Source organism: Mauremys mutica, chromosome 8, assembly GCF_020497125.1.
Source record: "Mauremys mutica isolate MM-2020 ecotype Southern chromosome 8, ASM2049712v1, whole genome shotgun sequence".
Taxonomy (NCBI): Eukaryota; Metazoa; Chordata; order Testudines; family Geoemydidae; genus Mauremys; species Mauremys mutica.
Genome location: NC_059079.1, coordinates 97,273,497 through 97,290,597, shown reverse-complemented (window position 1 = coordinate 97,290,597; position 17,101 = coordinate 97,273,497). Strand labels below are relative to the sequence as shown.

Here is a 17,101-nt window from a genome sequence, read left to right as displayed (position 1 = left end):
AGCTCGGCTGTTCTCAGTGGTGGCAGATGACACAAAAAGGAACAATGGTCTCAAGTTGTAGTGGGGGAGGTCTAGGTTGGATATTACGAAAAACTTTTTCATAAAAAGGAGGGTGGTGAAGCACTGGAACGGGTTACCTAGGGATGTAGTGGTGGAATCTCCTTCCTTAGAGATTTTTAAGGTCAGGCTTGACAAAGCCCTGGCTGGGATGATTTAGTTGGGGATTGGCCCTGCTTTGAGCAGGTGGTTGGACTAGATGACCTCCTGAGGTCCTTTATAACCCTGATATTCTATGATAAAAGGTCTCAATCTTCCACCAGCCTAGTTACTCCTTGCAGGGTGACCTCAACAACCCCCGCTGGTCCCAAGTACCCTCCAAATCTATCTCCCCGAGTTCTTAACCACCACACACTCAGACTTTTTCCTTTCATCACCTCCAAATGAAAGAAACCTGTCCCCTATCATCAGTTCACTTTGGAGGGACACACTCCACAAAGTTTGCACATCAGAGACCTGCTTGTGGTAAAAATAAACACATGTAATTAATAGAAAAATCATAGAAATGGTAAGGAAAAGAAATACATGCAAGTTATATAGAAAATAAACAAAAATGTGATCTCAGGCTTTGCAATTCTATATTAGTTAGTTTCTCTTTTCTAATACAGATTTCCTATTGTTCCTGAACAGCTTCCTAGCATACTCTGTCCTAGAGAGAGGATCCAATCTTTTACAGACAGCACCTAACTTAGATGTTGTCCCTCAGTTCCCCAATGTCCTTCACTTCAAATCCCTTCTCTTTTACAAGTTTGCAGTTTTTGAACTTTTTTCCCCCAAGCTCACTTGAAGAAGCTCTGTGTAAGCTCTGTGTAAGCTCAAAAGCTTGTCTCTCACCAAAAGAAGTTGGTCCAATAAAAGATATTACCTCAGCCTCCTTCTCTCTCAAATAGACTTTTAATTACTTTTGTCAACCTTAAATGTTGCAGTATTTTGTATTTACAACAACAACAGTAAGACAAAGTTTACATATATGACAAATTTGTTGGTTTATTCTGTACCACTTCTGAATTATGGATGATTTTATGAAATTGTAACATGAAGTTACTATCATGGAAAGCCTACATGTAGATGGATCACCCATGAGTTAGCAGGGCTGTGTCAGATACACCTCTACCCCCGACAGAACGTGAACCGATATAACACGAATTTGGATATAATGCGGTAAAGCAGCGGGGAGCCCCGGGCCCTTCAAATCCTCGCCCGAGCTCCACTGCCGGAGCTCCGGCAGCGATTTAAAGGGCCCGGGCTCCCCGCAGCGGCTGAAGCACCAGGCCCTTTAAATCACTGCCGGGGAAGCCGGTTCAGCCTGGCATGGCATACCGGCTCTTGCCAGTATGCTGTACCAGACCGAACCCAATATAACGGGGTCTCACCTATAAGGAGGTGAAATTTTTTGGCTCCCAAGGACCGCGTTATATCGGGGTAGAGGTGTATCTGCTAGGCTAGAGACAATGGTGAATGATAAGCACTCAACAATGGTCTTTTCAAAGTGAAACAGACCTTGAGTCTATGGGATAGCTCTACTTGGTAGAAGATACTTCCTCCTCTTGTCTGATTGAGGTGGGGATTGGAAGTAAAGGAAAAAGTTACCAGGAGGCAGAACAAAAGAAGCAAGAGACCCCAGCAGAAGTCTATAAAGGAAGGGTGAGCTATTTTGCACCAGAGTAAGATGAGATTGGTTGCTGCAAGGCAGGGTAGGCAAGGGGATAGAGGACTCTGCCTGCCTACCTTCCAGAACCTCCAAGGTCTCACAAGGGAAGGACAAGCTAGGAAGTGAGGGACATTTACAGTTTTGTATGATCTGTATTCTCCTGTGCTTTACGTGATTAAGGATAAAAGATCATAAAGATGTTAGACTTGGCAATGTGTGCATGTATTGTGTTGACTGCTTCACAACTACTGCATGCCCCTGAGTGAGTTAACACTGTAAATCTAAAAAAGTTTCACACATTTTGGGGTGAAGTTCTGGGAGAAGGGTGCATTTAATTAACAAGGAGTCTGAAGGTCAGTGCTGCACCCATAGGGGTTCCAACACTCAAGGTGCAGATAGAAAGTCTGCACCCTGAGGGAGTGCACCTAGGGATCCTGAGATTGGGCAATGGCTAGATTCTGTTCAAGCTCCAGGAACTTGCAACACCCTGGAAATCCAGAGCACAGAGGCTTGGATTCCCCTCACAACAATCCTAGTCAGTGATCAGGAGGGGGCACTTGTTGGGATCTGTGAAGACACATATAATTTGACATGTAAGCAAGCACTAGATTTCTCCACTATGAGGGTGATGATTGTGGCTTAAATGTACTTACCAAAAAAGAACTTGGTTGCCCTTGTATCTTTCATAGCGAGCACTTGAAGACATTATTCTGAGAAAAATGAAATTTTAATTTAGATTTTAAACTCTAAAAATGTTTTTAATCTATTCATCTTTCAACAATATATCACTTTCTTTACGTATCAGGGGAAGTCATATGAAAGACTACAAATTTGGCTTTGCTTCTTGAACCATAACTTCAAACTTAAATGAAATTTTCATTATCCAAATAGATAACACAACATATTCTCTGAGTGTTTAAATCACTCCTACACACTGGAATTAACCATAGCAACAGTAGAAGAACAGAGATACTTCTGATGCGTATTTTGTGCTTTGTTTTGTTTGCCTCTTATTTCATATGTGCTAAGATAATTGGAATACACATATTATTAGAGCATTTGCAACAGAAAGTTAAATAGGATATAATTTGTACTGGACTATGCTATCCCCCTTATCCTTTACCTTAGCTGATGTTCCCTGAGATGTGACAATATGTCCATTCCATGAAGATAAGAATAGATAGTATTTAAGTCCTGCAAACAAAAAGAAAATATCACTTATATGCAATTCAGATTTTAGGAGTACATCTCTACCCCGATATAACGCTGTCCTCGGAAGCCAAAAAATCTTACCTTGTTATAGGTGAAACCATGCTATATCGAACTTGCTTTGATCTGCCGGAGCGCACAGCTCCACCCCCCCACCCCCCCCCCGAAGCGCTGCTTTACCGCATTAGATCCGAATTTGTGTTATATCGGGGTAGAGGTGTATCTAATTTTCCCACTATTTGTCAAAATTATTATGCAATAATAATGTTAACATATTTAACCATGCTAAACATATTTTTGAACAAAAAAATAGAATAGGAAACAATTCAGGGCAAAAGTACGCCTGCAGAGCCAACCTACTCTAAGCAGTGGACACAACAAAACTGGTTTGCAACTAACACTTAAGTACTGCCATGGGCAAGATCCTGATGTGGTTTGTTAGTCATAGCCTCTGCATGTACAGCATTTATATAGAAGCATAAACGCACATAGCTCTACAGAAAGTAGAAGACACCAAATAACGGTGCCTTGCATCCAAGGCCTTACATCACCACTTTAAAGTTGGGTATACTTATTTTACAGAAGAGGCACAGAGAAGTTGAGGAAGATGCTCACAAATCACATAGCATGGTAGTAACAAAGAGTCAGGACAGAATCCAAATAATGTACTCCCTTTGAAACATCTGAATGATTCTCCTTCGTCAAACTGGAAGTGTTGCATTTTGCGGCACTGCTTTCTCCTCCCATTTCTAGGACACTGGCTCCAAGACATTCCCAATGCTTACCAGCACTGAAAGCAAGAGACCTGCTTACTGGGACTGAGCCTTTGGTCAAATGCTTGTCAGCACAGACCACCACCAGAAAGGCAGCAGATTATCACCATGAGTTATTTTTACTAAAGAATTAAACTCTATTTCTAGTAGTAACTTGAGGTAGTAAGCATTCAGCAAGCCTTTCTTCAATTATCTTCATTAAACTTACATATGTATACATCTGTGAAGCTAGAAGTACAATGTGCTGTTTGTAGCAGCTAATATATTTTTCAGACACCAAATTAAAACATGCTACTCCTAAAATATTTAAAAAATTTACTTTAAAGATTGGACCTTACATGAAAATACTAATCATGAGATACAGTTGTTTAAACCTCTCACTGCAAAAACTCTCTTTAGTCACAAAAATATTTGTGGTGATAGAGTAGACCACATGCTAAGGCAAAAAACACTAGAGCTATTCAGCATTTAATTTACTATCCAAAACAGGTGTGCTATTAGTTAGCATTGAACCCATGCATCATTCAATACACACAAGTGTAAAACTCTCACCAGATTGAACATCTGAAAACACGTGTTCCTAAGTTTCCAGTGACAGGGGATGCTATTTCTGCAACATATGCAAATAAAAGTATGAGTGTAGGCTTTGGAATTTACAGTAGCTTTTTTTGAGAAATTTCTTGGCTTAGTACTTCGCTTCAGAAACATGGTGGATATGGATTCTGTTCCATAAAAAAGAAAGGTCATGGATGGTTTGTATGAGAGCTTTATTACAGTTTCAGATTCCTAATGCTATGAAAGTTGCAAAAGTTACTGCTTGCTTAATAAGCTATCTATCAAAGGGCTTATTAGCATGATTTAAATTTCCAATGGTGAATAGCTGCATATCTAAATCTTAAGCAAAGCCCTTTTATTACAGGTTCTATTGTAAATATGTTCTTTCGACACAGAAATATTACAGTGATAGACATTTTTGTGATTGCAATAAGTGATGCATGTATTTTTCAGTTCAGTGTATGATGAAACATTACATCAATGTACTAGCTATAAAAAGTAATCTTTGAAGAAAATCAAGTGTAACTACTGAAAAATAACAAGCCTTCGACCAAAATTTAAAAAAACTTCATGATATACTATAGAGAGACAGTTTATTTTAGCATCATTATTTGAAATACTGTAGTCACAGCTTTTGTACAAGAATGCGTCAAACAATATTACCTCATAACTGAATTTTTCTCCTCATATTTCACTACTTAATGTGTGTTTTTTAAATCCCAAAAATAAAGTGTTGTAAGTAATCTTTGAAACTCAGAGCTTCCACTGCTTTTTAACAATTTGTAAAAACAAATTCACTCTCTATTGACAAAGTAGTTTTGATCAGGACATGCAGGCAAATGAACATAACACACTCAGGATGGATTTTAAGATGCAGACTGCAACTTTATTTATTGAAAGCTGGAAGGCACATTACATGCCCCAACTGTTGCGGTCTCTTACCAGACATTTAACTAGATCTAGTGCAGTGTTCAGGACTCCCACCGTACAACTAATAATTTTATAGACCTGCTTGAGCCCACCCGTTGAGGACTTCAGTGCGCAAGACTTCATTTCTCACCTCTTCCCATAAACAAAAAGACCACCAGCACAATCCCAGGTCTCATTTACTTCTGGGAGCTGGTCCCTTTTATCCTTAGATGATACCAGCCACAAGTTGCAACAAGCTGACACAGGGTTGTTTACATGGAAAGTTAGTTAGTGCTAGGGTGGCCAGGTGCCAGGTTTTTGACTGGAAAGTCCAGTCAAAAAGGGGACTTTACCCTGTCCGGTCAGATCTACTGACCGGACACCCAAAGTCAGATTACTGCAGGCAGCAGAGGCAGGGAAGCACTGAGTCATAACCGGTGCCAGCCCCTAGTCATCCGGGGCCACCCCATACCTGTGTTGGGCAGCTACAGCTCCCAGCCCCAGCCAGCATGGCAAGAGTCTCTCTCCTGACCTGGGCAGGGGGGGAAAGCAGCAAGCGATGGGGAGTGGAAAGAGGAATGGATGGGGGTGGAGCCTTGGGGGAAGAGGCAGGGATGATGCCTTGGGGGTGGGGGAGAAAAGGTAGTACAGGGGAGGTTCCGGCACTCCTGCTGGAATTTCCAGTTTTTAATTACCACCAAGTTGGCAACCCTAGTTAGTGCATGGCAAGCCATGGTGTGAATCTATAGTGCACTAATCTATCACGTACTAACTAGCCATGTGGACCCTGCTACTGTGCACTAAAAGTTCCATAGTTAAGTGTTGAATAGAAGTATGTCAAAGTGCACTACAGAACTTTTAGTGCTCGGTATCAGGGTCCACATGGCCAGTTACTGTGCAGCAAGCTAGTAAGCTGAAGATTCACACCCTGGCCACGTGCCAACTATCCAGATGTAAACAATCTCTCAATCTTATTTTTGCTAATATTACATCTTTTTAAGTGTTAATATTATAACATAACTGTGCCTCCATGATGCTGCAAGGAAGGCAAGAAAACACTCTCAGCAGTTCTGTGGGGATAGTGCATGCGCAGTCTGGTCAACACTAGGAGCTGTGATGGGCTTGGGTATGCTCAGAGAGGATGCAACCTTTGGAGATTTGAGAGCTTAAAACTGAAAGTCTCTACTGAGCATGTGCGAAATACAACTTTTCGGAGGCTTATCACCTGATCAAGTTTTGCAGGTTATGAGGATGGCAAAAGGTACAACTTAGACATAAAGACACCGTATTTCCTTACCAAATTTTAAGTCCCTGCTCCAAAGCTAAAATTGTTCAAAGAAAACGTTGCCGGTATTATTTTTGACATGGACAAAACAATGTCTCCTCCTCTAGCCTTGTTCTCAGAAACAAGTAGGCCATTGTGGTTGAAGTTTTCTGGCAGGAAAAAGAGGCAGCCTGAGGCAGACACCTGGCATGGAAATTTCAGACTAAATGGTTAAAGTTTCACAAAGTTATAAGAAACTAAAAACAGGGTCTTACGAGCCGTGTCTGGCAACCTTACTACTACTACCTCTGCCTATATAATCTGTAGACAGCTGTTGAAAACAGATGCTTAAAAAAAATCATATTGGCTAGGTGGGAGCTAGGAGGCTAGTTATTTTTTATACTATTTATATATAAAAAAAAGTGCAAAGTCACAGTGACTGCACATACAAATGACCACTCAGACTGCTCATATGCATGGACACGTCTACTGATCTGGTCCACTCCAGCCAGACCTTTAAATAGCCATTTTGTTTATATGCTTGAAGGAATAAAATCTGTTGTGCTCCTTCATTTTAAAAGTGACACAAGCACTGGGAAAACAAAGTATGAACTAACAATAAATAACACCTAAAAAGAAACCTCCAGTTTAATTAAAAACCTATTTACATCAAGATATATGAATGTTAAAAGCATACTTATTTGCCTGTTGGCAATTTTTAAGATGGTGAGAATATGGTTTACGCCAATATTAAAAAGGGTCTACGTTTTCTGCAGTTTACAACTTTTGTAGGTAAAAGAATGCATGAGAGAGACAGGTTTTCAGGGAAGTCCTAGTGAAAGATTGTCCGATAGGAAAGTTACAAAGCAATTATACAATGCCAAGAGCAAAATGGCTGTATTTTAAAATTTAAGATGGCAAAGTTACTTAATAAGAATATTTTACAATCCTTCTGTTCAAAAAGTCAGTCAGGGATTTTATTACACCTTCCTCACTAAACCTGGTTTAACTCTTGCACAGCAATTGTGTTCAAACTACACAGGAGGTCAGACTAGATTATCATAATGATCTCTTCTCAGGGTAGATAAAAATCAATGATTTTTAAAAAAAAATAAAAATCAGATTTTTTTATAAAATGCTTTTTGAGGGGAAAAACCTATCTAAATATAGTTTTAATTAAGATACATTATAGCTCAAAGATATCTCATCATGGAATAGCGATTATAAATTCTAATTCTATAGTATGAGACAATATATTAATGTAATGTTTAAGAAAAGTTTTGTAAATGAGTTTCAATAGTTCATGGGTTAGGGACACAATCTTGTGGAGTTCCAGGTGCTTCTGTATAGATTACTTAGGTTAATCATTCTATTTACCCAATGGGACTCAATGCTCAGTCTAGAAGGTACCATCAGAGATGCTTAGTTTTACAGTTCTCAAATTGTGGATTTGTGTATCCAGAGATAACATGCTTGTTAACAGCAAAAATGTTTTTAAATAAATAAATAATATACAGAGGTAAGAAATAACAGACCTCAATCCGATTGTCTCTGTAACATTGAAGTCTATATGATTTTATAAAAATATGCTAATGAGTGAATATAATGTAACTGGAATATGCTTCATGCAAAAGGTCTCTTGTAAAGTATCATTACAAAGCTAATAATCTACTGAGTGTGATCATCCTATTTGTATAAATGTACCATTCTTGTATCTGAACCTAGAAATATGAAATATAACTCTGAGGGCCTATTGTAATTATGCAAAGTGTGGGCCATTAATAGTGGTGTGGAATCTTGAGGACTCCCAATAACCAGGACAACTGACTGCAAATGGCTCTGGTTTTACCTGTAAATCTTCCTGCATACGTGTGTGCTGGCAAGGGGTAATGAAGTCTTGCAGTGATGCGTGATCATGTCACCTGAACTGAAATCCATCTTTAACCTAGTGCTTTTCCACTGAGAAGGGAGGCGGGGAGACCCAGAGGGACAAAGGATTCCCACCTTATGCAAAAGATATATAAATGGGTGGAACAAAACAAAGGAGAGAGCCATCATGAAGGATCCCCTAGCTACCATCTGAGCTGGAACAAGAGCTGTACCAACGGAAAGAATTGTGCCCAGGCCTGGAAGGTGTCCAGTCTGAGGAAAAAACTTACTGAATCATCTCTAAGGGTGAGATTATCTGTATTCAGTTTGACTAGACATAGTTTTGCGTGTTTTATTTTATTTTGCTTGGTGACGTACTTTGTTCTGTCTGATACTACTTGGAACCACTTAAATCCTATTTTCTGTATTTAATAAAATCACTTTTTACTTATTAATTAACTCAGAGTATGTGTTAATACCTGGGTGGGCAAACAGCTGTGCATCTCTATAAGTGTTAAGGAGGGCGAACAATTTCTGAGTTTACCCTGCATAAGCTTTATACAGGGTAAAATGGATTTATTTGGGTTTAGACCCCATTGGGAGTTGGGCATCGAGTGTTAAAAATAAGAACACCTCTGTCAGCTGCTTTCAGGTAAGCCTACAGCTGTTAGGGAACGTGATTCAGACCTGGGTCTGGGTCTGCAGCAGGCTAGCGAGTCTGGCTCAAACCAGGCAGGGCACTGAAGTCCTAAGCTGACGGGGCTGGAAAGCAAGGGCAGAACAACACATGGGGCCACAACCGTGGGGGCCACAACCGTGGTACCCCTAACCCACCCAGCAATATCGTCAATCTATCCAACCACACACTCAGCCCAGAAGAAACGTCTGTCCTATCTCGGGGACTCTCTTTTTGCCCTGCCACCCCCACCAACATGATACAGTTCTGCGGCGATCTGGAAGCCTACTTTCGCCGTCTCCGACTCAAAGAATACTTTCAGGACAACACTGAACAGCGCACTGATACACAGTTACCCTCCCACCAACAGCACAAAAAGAAGAACTCCACATGGACTCCTCCTGAGGGTCGAAATGACAGTCTGGACCTATACATTGAATGCTTCCGCCGACGTGCACAGGCAGAAATTGTGGAAAAAACAACATCTCTTGCCTCATAACCTAAGTCGTGCAGAACGCAATGCCATCCACAGCCTCAGAAACCATCCTGACATTATAATCAAAGAGGCTGATAAAGGAGGTGCTGTTGTCATCATGAACAGGTCTGACTACCAAAAGGAGGCCGCCAGACAACTCTCCAACACCAAATTCTACAGGCCACTTCCCTCAGATCCCACTGAGGAATACACTAAGGAACTGAACTCAAGACACTCCCTACACTAACACCGGAACAAGTCAACATACCCTTAGAGCCCCGACCAGGGCTATTCTATCTACTGCCCAAAATCCACAAACCTGGAAATCCTGGACGCCCCATCAACTCGGGCATTGGAACTCTCACTGAAGGACTGTCTGGATATGTGGACTCTCTACTCAGACCCTATGCCACCAGCACGCCCAGCTATCTCCGTGACACCACTGATTTCCTGAGGAAACTACAATGCATTGGTGAACTTCCAGAAAACACCATCCTGGCCACCATGGATGTAGAGGCTCTCTACACCAACATCCCACACGCTGATGGAATACAAGCTGTCAGGAACAGTATCCCTGATGATGCCACAGCACAACTGGTTGCTGAGCTCTGTGCCTTTATCCTCAGACACAACTATTTCAAATTTGATGACAATATATATCTCCAGATCAGTGGCACCGCTATGGGCACCCGCATGGCCCCACAATATGCCAATATTTTTATGGCTGACCTGGAACAACGCTTCCTCAGCTCCCGTCCACTCACGCCCCTTCTCTACCTACGCTACATTGATGACATCTTCATCATCTGGACCCATGGGAAGGAGACTCTGGAAAAATTCCACCACGATTTCAACAGCTTCCACCCCACCATCAACCTCAGCCTGGACCAATCTACACGGGAGGTCCACTTCCTAGACACTACGGTGCAAATAATTGATGGTCACATTAACACCACCCTATACCGAAAACCTACCGACCGCTATGCCTACCTTCATGCCTCCAGCTTCCATCCCGGGCACACCACAAGATCCATTGTCTACAGCCAAGCACTGAGGTACAACCGCATCTGCTCTAACCCCACAGACAGAGACCAACACCTACAAAATCTCCACCAAGCATTCTCAAAACTACAGTACCCGCACGAGGAAATAAGGAGACAGATCAACAGAGCCAGACGTGTACCCAGAAGCCTCCTACTGCAAGACAAACCCAAGAAAGAAACCAACAGGACTCCACTGGCCATCACATACAGTCCCCAGCTCAAACCCCTCCAGCGCATCATCAGGGATCTACAACCCATCCTGGAGAATGATCCCACACTTTCACAGGCCTTGGGTGGCAGGCCAGTCCTCGCCCACAGACAACCTGCCAACCTGAAGCATATTCTCACCAGTAACTGCACACCGCACCATAGTAACTCTAGCTCAGGAACCAACCCATGCAACAAACCTCGATGCCAACTCTGCCCACATATCTACACCAGCAACACCATCACAGGACCTAACCAGATCAGCCACACCATCACTGGTTCATTCACCTGCACGTCCACCAATGTAATATATGCCATCATATGCCAGCAGTGCCCCTCTGCTATGTACATCGGCCAAACTGGACAGTCTCTAAGGAAAAGGATAAATGGACACAAATCAGACATTAGGAATGGCAATATACAAAAACCTGTAGGAGAACACTTCAACCTCCCTGGCCACACAATAGCAGATCTTAAGGTGGCCATCCTGCAGCAAAAAAACTTCAGGACCAGACTTCAAAGAGAAACTGCTGAGCTCCAGTTCATCTGCAAATTTGACACCATCAGCTCAGGATTAAACAAAGACTGTGAATGGCTTGCCAATTACAGAACCAGTTTCTCCTCCCTTGGTTTTCACACCTCAACTGCTAGAACAGGGCCCCATCCTCCCTGATTGATCTAACCTCGTTATCTCTAGCTTGCTTCTTGCTTGCATATATAAACCTGCCCCTGGAAATTTCCACCACTTGCATCTGAAGAAGTGGGTATTCACCCACGAAAGCTCATGCTGCAAAACGTCTGTTAGTCTATAAGGTGCCACAGGATTCTTTGTTGCTTTTATCATTTTCTATAGTTTAACTTCTATAGAATTATCTGCCAATGAGTGTTTCAGTCACATCACGTATGTCTCATAGCCACAGTATATCACCTGTAGCAAAAAGAAAAAAAACTCCATCATCCAGAAACAACCATAGATAAGTTTGTGATAAGAACCACCAGATTACAAAAAAAAGAGGTAATTGATGAAAAAATTGCCCCATTTGTTTATGCAACAAACTCTCCTTTCCGTATGATTGAGAACCCACACTTCATTAACATGGTTCAGTCATTAAGCCAGCATACAGTCCACCCAACAGAGCAGATGTTGCAGGCAAATTGCTGGATAAAGTGTATGAAAGAGAAATTGCAAAAGATCTAGAGAGTGAAATTGTTAACCTGAATCTTGATGGGTGGAGCAATGTCCACAATGATCCTGTTGTATGTGCTTGTGTGACAACAGAAGAAGGGAATGTCTTCCTTACAGAAACAAATGATACATCAGGAAATGCACACACAGTAGACTACTTACAAGTAGCAGCAGTAAAAGCTATAACAAACCGGGGGGGGGGAGGGGGATTCAAATGTCTAGCATGCAGCTTGGTCACAGACAATGCTGCAAATGTATCCAAAGATGAGAAGAAATTTAGAAGAGAATCCCAAGCTGCTAATATATGATTGCAGTGCTCATTTGATGCATCTCCTAGCCAAAGACTTCAGTGTTCCAGAAATAAAGGCCAATAATGTTGAAATTGCAGAATACTTCCATAACAACCACTTTGCAGCAGCTGCTCTGAGAAAAGTGGGAGGAACCAAGCTAACTCTCCCACAAGACATGTGACGGAACTCAGTAGTGGATTGTTTTGAGCACTATATCAAGAACTGGCCTGATCTGATGACAGTTTGTGAACAAAATCATGAAAAAAAATAGACGGAACTGTCACAGCCAAAGTTCTCAACAATGGGCTTAATAGAAATGTTGAACACATGCTAAGTACCCTGAAGCCTATTTATGTAGCCTTGAACAAAATGCAGGGCTATAGCTGTTTTATTGCAGATGCTGTTGAAATTTGGAAGGAACGAGTGAGATCTTAAAAAGAAATATGCAATGACAGAGTTAAATTACAAGCATTAAAAAAACAAATGGGACAAGCACTGTCTCCAGCTCATTTTCTTGCAAATATTCTCAATACTGGGTGCTGCTGATGTTTTAAAGAAAGTCACACCAGCGAACTGGTGGAAGTCACTTAAGCACTTGGATTCAGAGACTGTTGAAGTGATAATCTCACTTAACAGCAGTAGCTTCTTCTGCTGGTGCAGAAAGAATATTTTCTTAATTTGGACTAATTCATTCCAAATTGAGAAATCATTTCGGACCTGAAAAAGTAGGAAAGTTTGTTTCTTTTCCAGATTATGAACAAACAGGAAAATGAAGGTGAAGACGACTGAGTTAGCTGCAGAAGCCAATATTTTAAGTTCGTCATGTTGACCTAGCTGACACAGTCCATTTAATTTTGGTTTTTTTTTTAATATTTCATTTAACTATTTTAGTTAAAAACAATTTTAACAAAAACAAACCTATTTTAAAAAAACTTGAATGTTTAACTTCATTCAAAAATTAATATGCTTGTTTTGTTAAAATATTGTATGTTTGCTGTTGAAGAAAAAAATCCAGAATACATAACGTTGTTGTTTTAGTTAAATAAAACAATTTAAATGTCTGTCTGGTGATGTTTTCCTCCTAATACAGCATGGCAAGAAAATCCTCCAAATATTAATTAACCTGTTGAATTGGAGATATTTATGAAGTCATTAGGAGGTGAACTATCTGCTTCAATTACCTTTGGTAAATGAAATAACCAATCATTCATTTTCTGATATAGCTGTAAAACTAATCTGAAGTTTTCAAAATAAATAATTTTTAAAAATGTACAGTGTGTACCTTCTAAAAATGAAACCTACATCTATCTCTGAGTTGTGAAGAATATGTTTTAACAACCAACAAGAATGCACTTTTATGTAGAAATCCACAATTAAATCGAGTATTCCTGACTAGTGATTTAAATCATGATTTAAATCAAATCCAACCTATCATCTCTTTTGGCCTTGTACAATATGAAATAAATTAGTCAGCTTTCTAACTGTCCCCACTTAAAAAATAGAAAAAGCCTCTGCCAAATTCATCCTTGGTTCACACTGATGTGACCATACCTGTGTCCAGTTATAGCAGGGCTGAATTTGGCAAACATGACTTCTGAGCATGTCCAGAAATGTATCATCTGTTTCTGTTGTATTCACTATCAGCAGTATCATAAATTAGTGTTTCAGGTGGACTAGAGATAACAAGCGCACAATATGTCAAGTGAATTGAACATTTTAATGGAATACTGCCAACTCATTTTTTAAAACAGTATTTTCAGTTATGCTTTGAGACTAAAGCCCCTTAGTCTCAAAGCATGTTTGTTTTCAGATCAGATTTAACCAAAAAATTTTTAAAACTATTTAGGAAGTTAACAGATTTACAAATCATTGCCATGTAAATATCAGAAACAAAATGCTAATAATTACAAGTAGTAAGCTATTGTTTGTTTACTGAAACATTCACTAATATAATCACAAATCTCAGTTTAACAGAGTGTTATATTACAGAATAAGCCTGCTTACACCATCCAGGATGTGTTTATTCTGGTGATTTTATTAAATTGAGTGAAACTACTGATTCTACTCATATTAATCAAACCCAGTATGTCTATCAAATGTTAATACTAAAAAAAAAACTGGACAGATTTATGCACAAAAGCCTCCCTTATTTATGGAGCCAATCCTCTAGTTCTGGACTGTTTTTCTTTTGACAAACTCATTTTCTGATACCTATTCCTTTGCAGCTGGAAACTGATGACACATCCTAAATATTTGCTGTTCATGTGCATCAGCATGACAACAGTAGCATACTCATACACTGCTCTGGAAGCCACACTCACTCCCTTTCATTCACACTAAGAAACAGGATGTGAGAAGAGCAGCTGTTCAACTTGGTTTGTTAAAGGGAATATGAGTAAATATATTGTTATTTAATCATATTGATATTAGAACATTAAGTGCCTCCTGAATTTATGTATTCCTATTTGCACTACAGCCTAATCCTAATCCCACCACCAGCCACCAATCATCACCTTTTTTTAAACTAAAACAGCCTCACCCACATCCAAAAAATCCCCAATAGATTTCTCCATTCATCCAATCCACGCAAATCCTCCTACAAAAGATCTGACAGACAGAACTTCAGGATTGTTTCCCGCTCTTCCAATTCAACCCCTAGACAACAGTCCCACACACCACAGCATTTTGGAGAATTTAATGCTTATTATGCAGTTTTATTGTTTCTCTTTCTACAGTGACCTACAACTTGTGCTTTAAAACAAAATGCAGCACAGTCCCTGCCCCAATAACTTTGGCCTAAACAGGCAAAGCAGAGAGAGAATAGAGAAAACAGGTATCTGATGACAAACTTCCATGTCCCAATAATACAATGTTTTTACTATTTTTCCTGGTAAGTACTCCAAAATTCTGTCACAGACAGCCAATTAGGTTCTTGTAAGCATCATGGTAAAAGTGGGTCATTAGAAGACATATGAGTGTTGAAAATGTAAAAGCCTAGCTCAGGAAGGTGTTCTGTATGAGGGGCTGCAGAGGAGACACAGGAGACAGTACAGTGATTCTAGTGGGCTAAGCAAAAAAGTGGGGCATTGCAAAATGGACAGGATCACCACACAGATTCAAGGCCAGGGAAGAGTAATGCACGGCTTTGATCCTGGTATAATTGGCTCTCTTTTCTTTTCCCTGACCCCCACAGTGGATGTATGCTTTAGGTCAAAAATATCCTTCCATAGTTTGTCCTCTCAGAAAAGCCCAGATCTGAATGCTTCTGTGAGCCATCCTACACCTGCACATGCATCGTCTCAGGCAAGTATATATAACTTCAAACACCAATCTAGGATGTTCACGTGAGGATTTTCCCATTCCACCACTAGGCCTCCCCAGACGAAAAAACATTAATGGAAAAGTAAAGCATTACACATACGGACAGAAAGACAGCTTACGGGAAAGGGATTCTAAGTTTACTATCAAATGGTATCATTTGACAGTACTTTGATATAGGGCATTCATAGCATACATCTTCTATAAACACTGGTTATTAACAAGGATTACTGTTGTGTGAACTTTCACTCCATTTGCCAGTGCCTTTAATCCTAGTTTGAAATGGAATGGAAAGGAAAATACTATTAATTCCCAACTCCACATTCTGTCTTGGCAATTTCTCAGCAGAGTATAATACACCAACTGCGCAAAAAGGCTTGTTTTGTTTAAATGTACACTATCAAGCACCTAAAGGATAGCATTCTGATGCATTTACTTGGGTCTTAAGTCTGAAACAAGGGTCTCCAGAAGTCACAGACTTGTGTATTTCATCTCATAAAACAAAACAAAAAATCCATCAAGCAGACCCAAAATTGTCATCTTGTATTTTGAACAGAGTAATTTTCTCAGTGCCCAGCTGACAAGCTACTCTGGGAAATAAAAAAGTACATAAGACTTCCTTAGAGAAAGTCATATAGGTTATATACTGAAATCATCATGTGACAAAGCTGAGCTATAACAGACTAACCTGAAGAGAGAAGAGTTTTGTGCAATTCCTGAGTACTCTGGCTTTGTACTGTGCATCTTTAACTATGTTCTGAAGCTTTTGGCTACCTAAATATAATTCTGTATGGTTCAATTTTTTTTTTTTTAAAGTTCCTTAAGTTAATTTGCTAAGACTAAAACCAGCCACGGTCTGCACCTGATTGTAAACCACTCTTTTCCAGTTTGTACTTAAGTTAAGCTTTAAACATCCTCCTCCACCACCGAATATTCCACCTGGCAAAATATAAATAAAAAACAAAAACAAAAAACTCTCAAGAAGTTTAAAATTAGGTTTTTACTCTTTATAAACACAAAGGTAATAAAGTTTTATTGTCAGATTGAAGGCAATCTTCTAATAGTTCTACTTATGATTAAGGTTATAAAGGAATATACCTTTAAAGTAAATGTTTTTCATTGAACAGTTAATTTGGCATAAGTTATGGAAAAACAACCTGATAAACTCATTTTTAAATGCAAGTTTTGTGTTATAAAAAGGCTTTTAACCTGTATACTTTAGGAATTAATTGGTTCCTGAGGGATCTCCTGCTGATGGGCTTGGTTATGAACCAGGCATCTGTCTTAATTGTTTCCATTCACAACACACACACACAAAATAACATGACATGAGTCTATGAAGGCAAAGCAGACCTGCTTCCACAGACCTCAGATCCAGCTCACAGCTAGAAAAAAAATGTTTGTCTTAGAGGGTAACTAAATTCTTCCCATTCTCCCAATCCTCCTGTACTAGGAGAAAGAGTAGTGCCAGGTCAAAAAGGGGATGGGGGGGGGGGGGAAGAGAGAGAAGAGGGGAGATGAAGCTAATGACACCAATGCTTAAATACCACTGCAACAGGAACGTTACATCATTCCTACTGTTGTATAGACGACTACATCAGCTCAAAGGGAGACTTGCC

General features: G+C 40.0%; 1 protein-coding gene across 1 annotated transcript in view; it reads right to left on the bottom strand.

Annotated features, from left to right (window-relative positions):
• RAPGEF6 (Rap guanine nucleotide exchange factor 6) overlaps window positions 1-17,101 on the bottom strand; it is a 235,841-nt gene that overhangs the window by 181,680 nt on the left and 37,060 nt on the right. The window contains exons 3-4 of the mRNA XM_045026507.1: window positions 2,832-2,902; window positions 2,362-2,418 (exon numbers count right to left, since the gene is read on the bottom strand). Of these exons, the coding sequence (XP_044882442.1) occupies window positions 2,362-2,418; window positions 2,832-2,902 (128 nt within the window). The remainder of the gene's footprint in view (window positions 1-2,361; window positions 2,419-2,831; window positions 2,903-17,101) is intronic.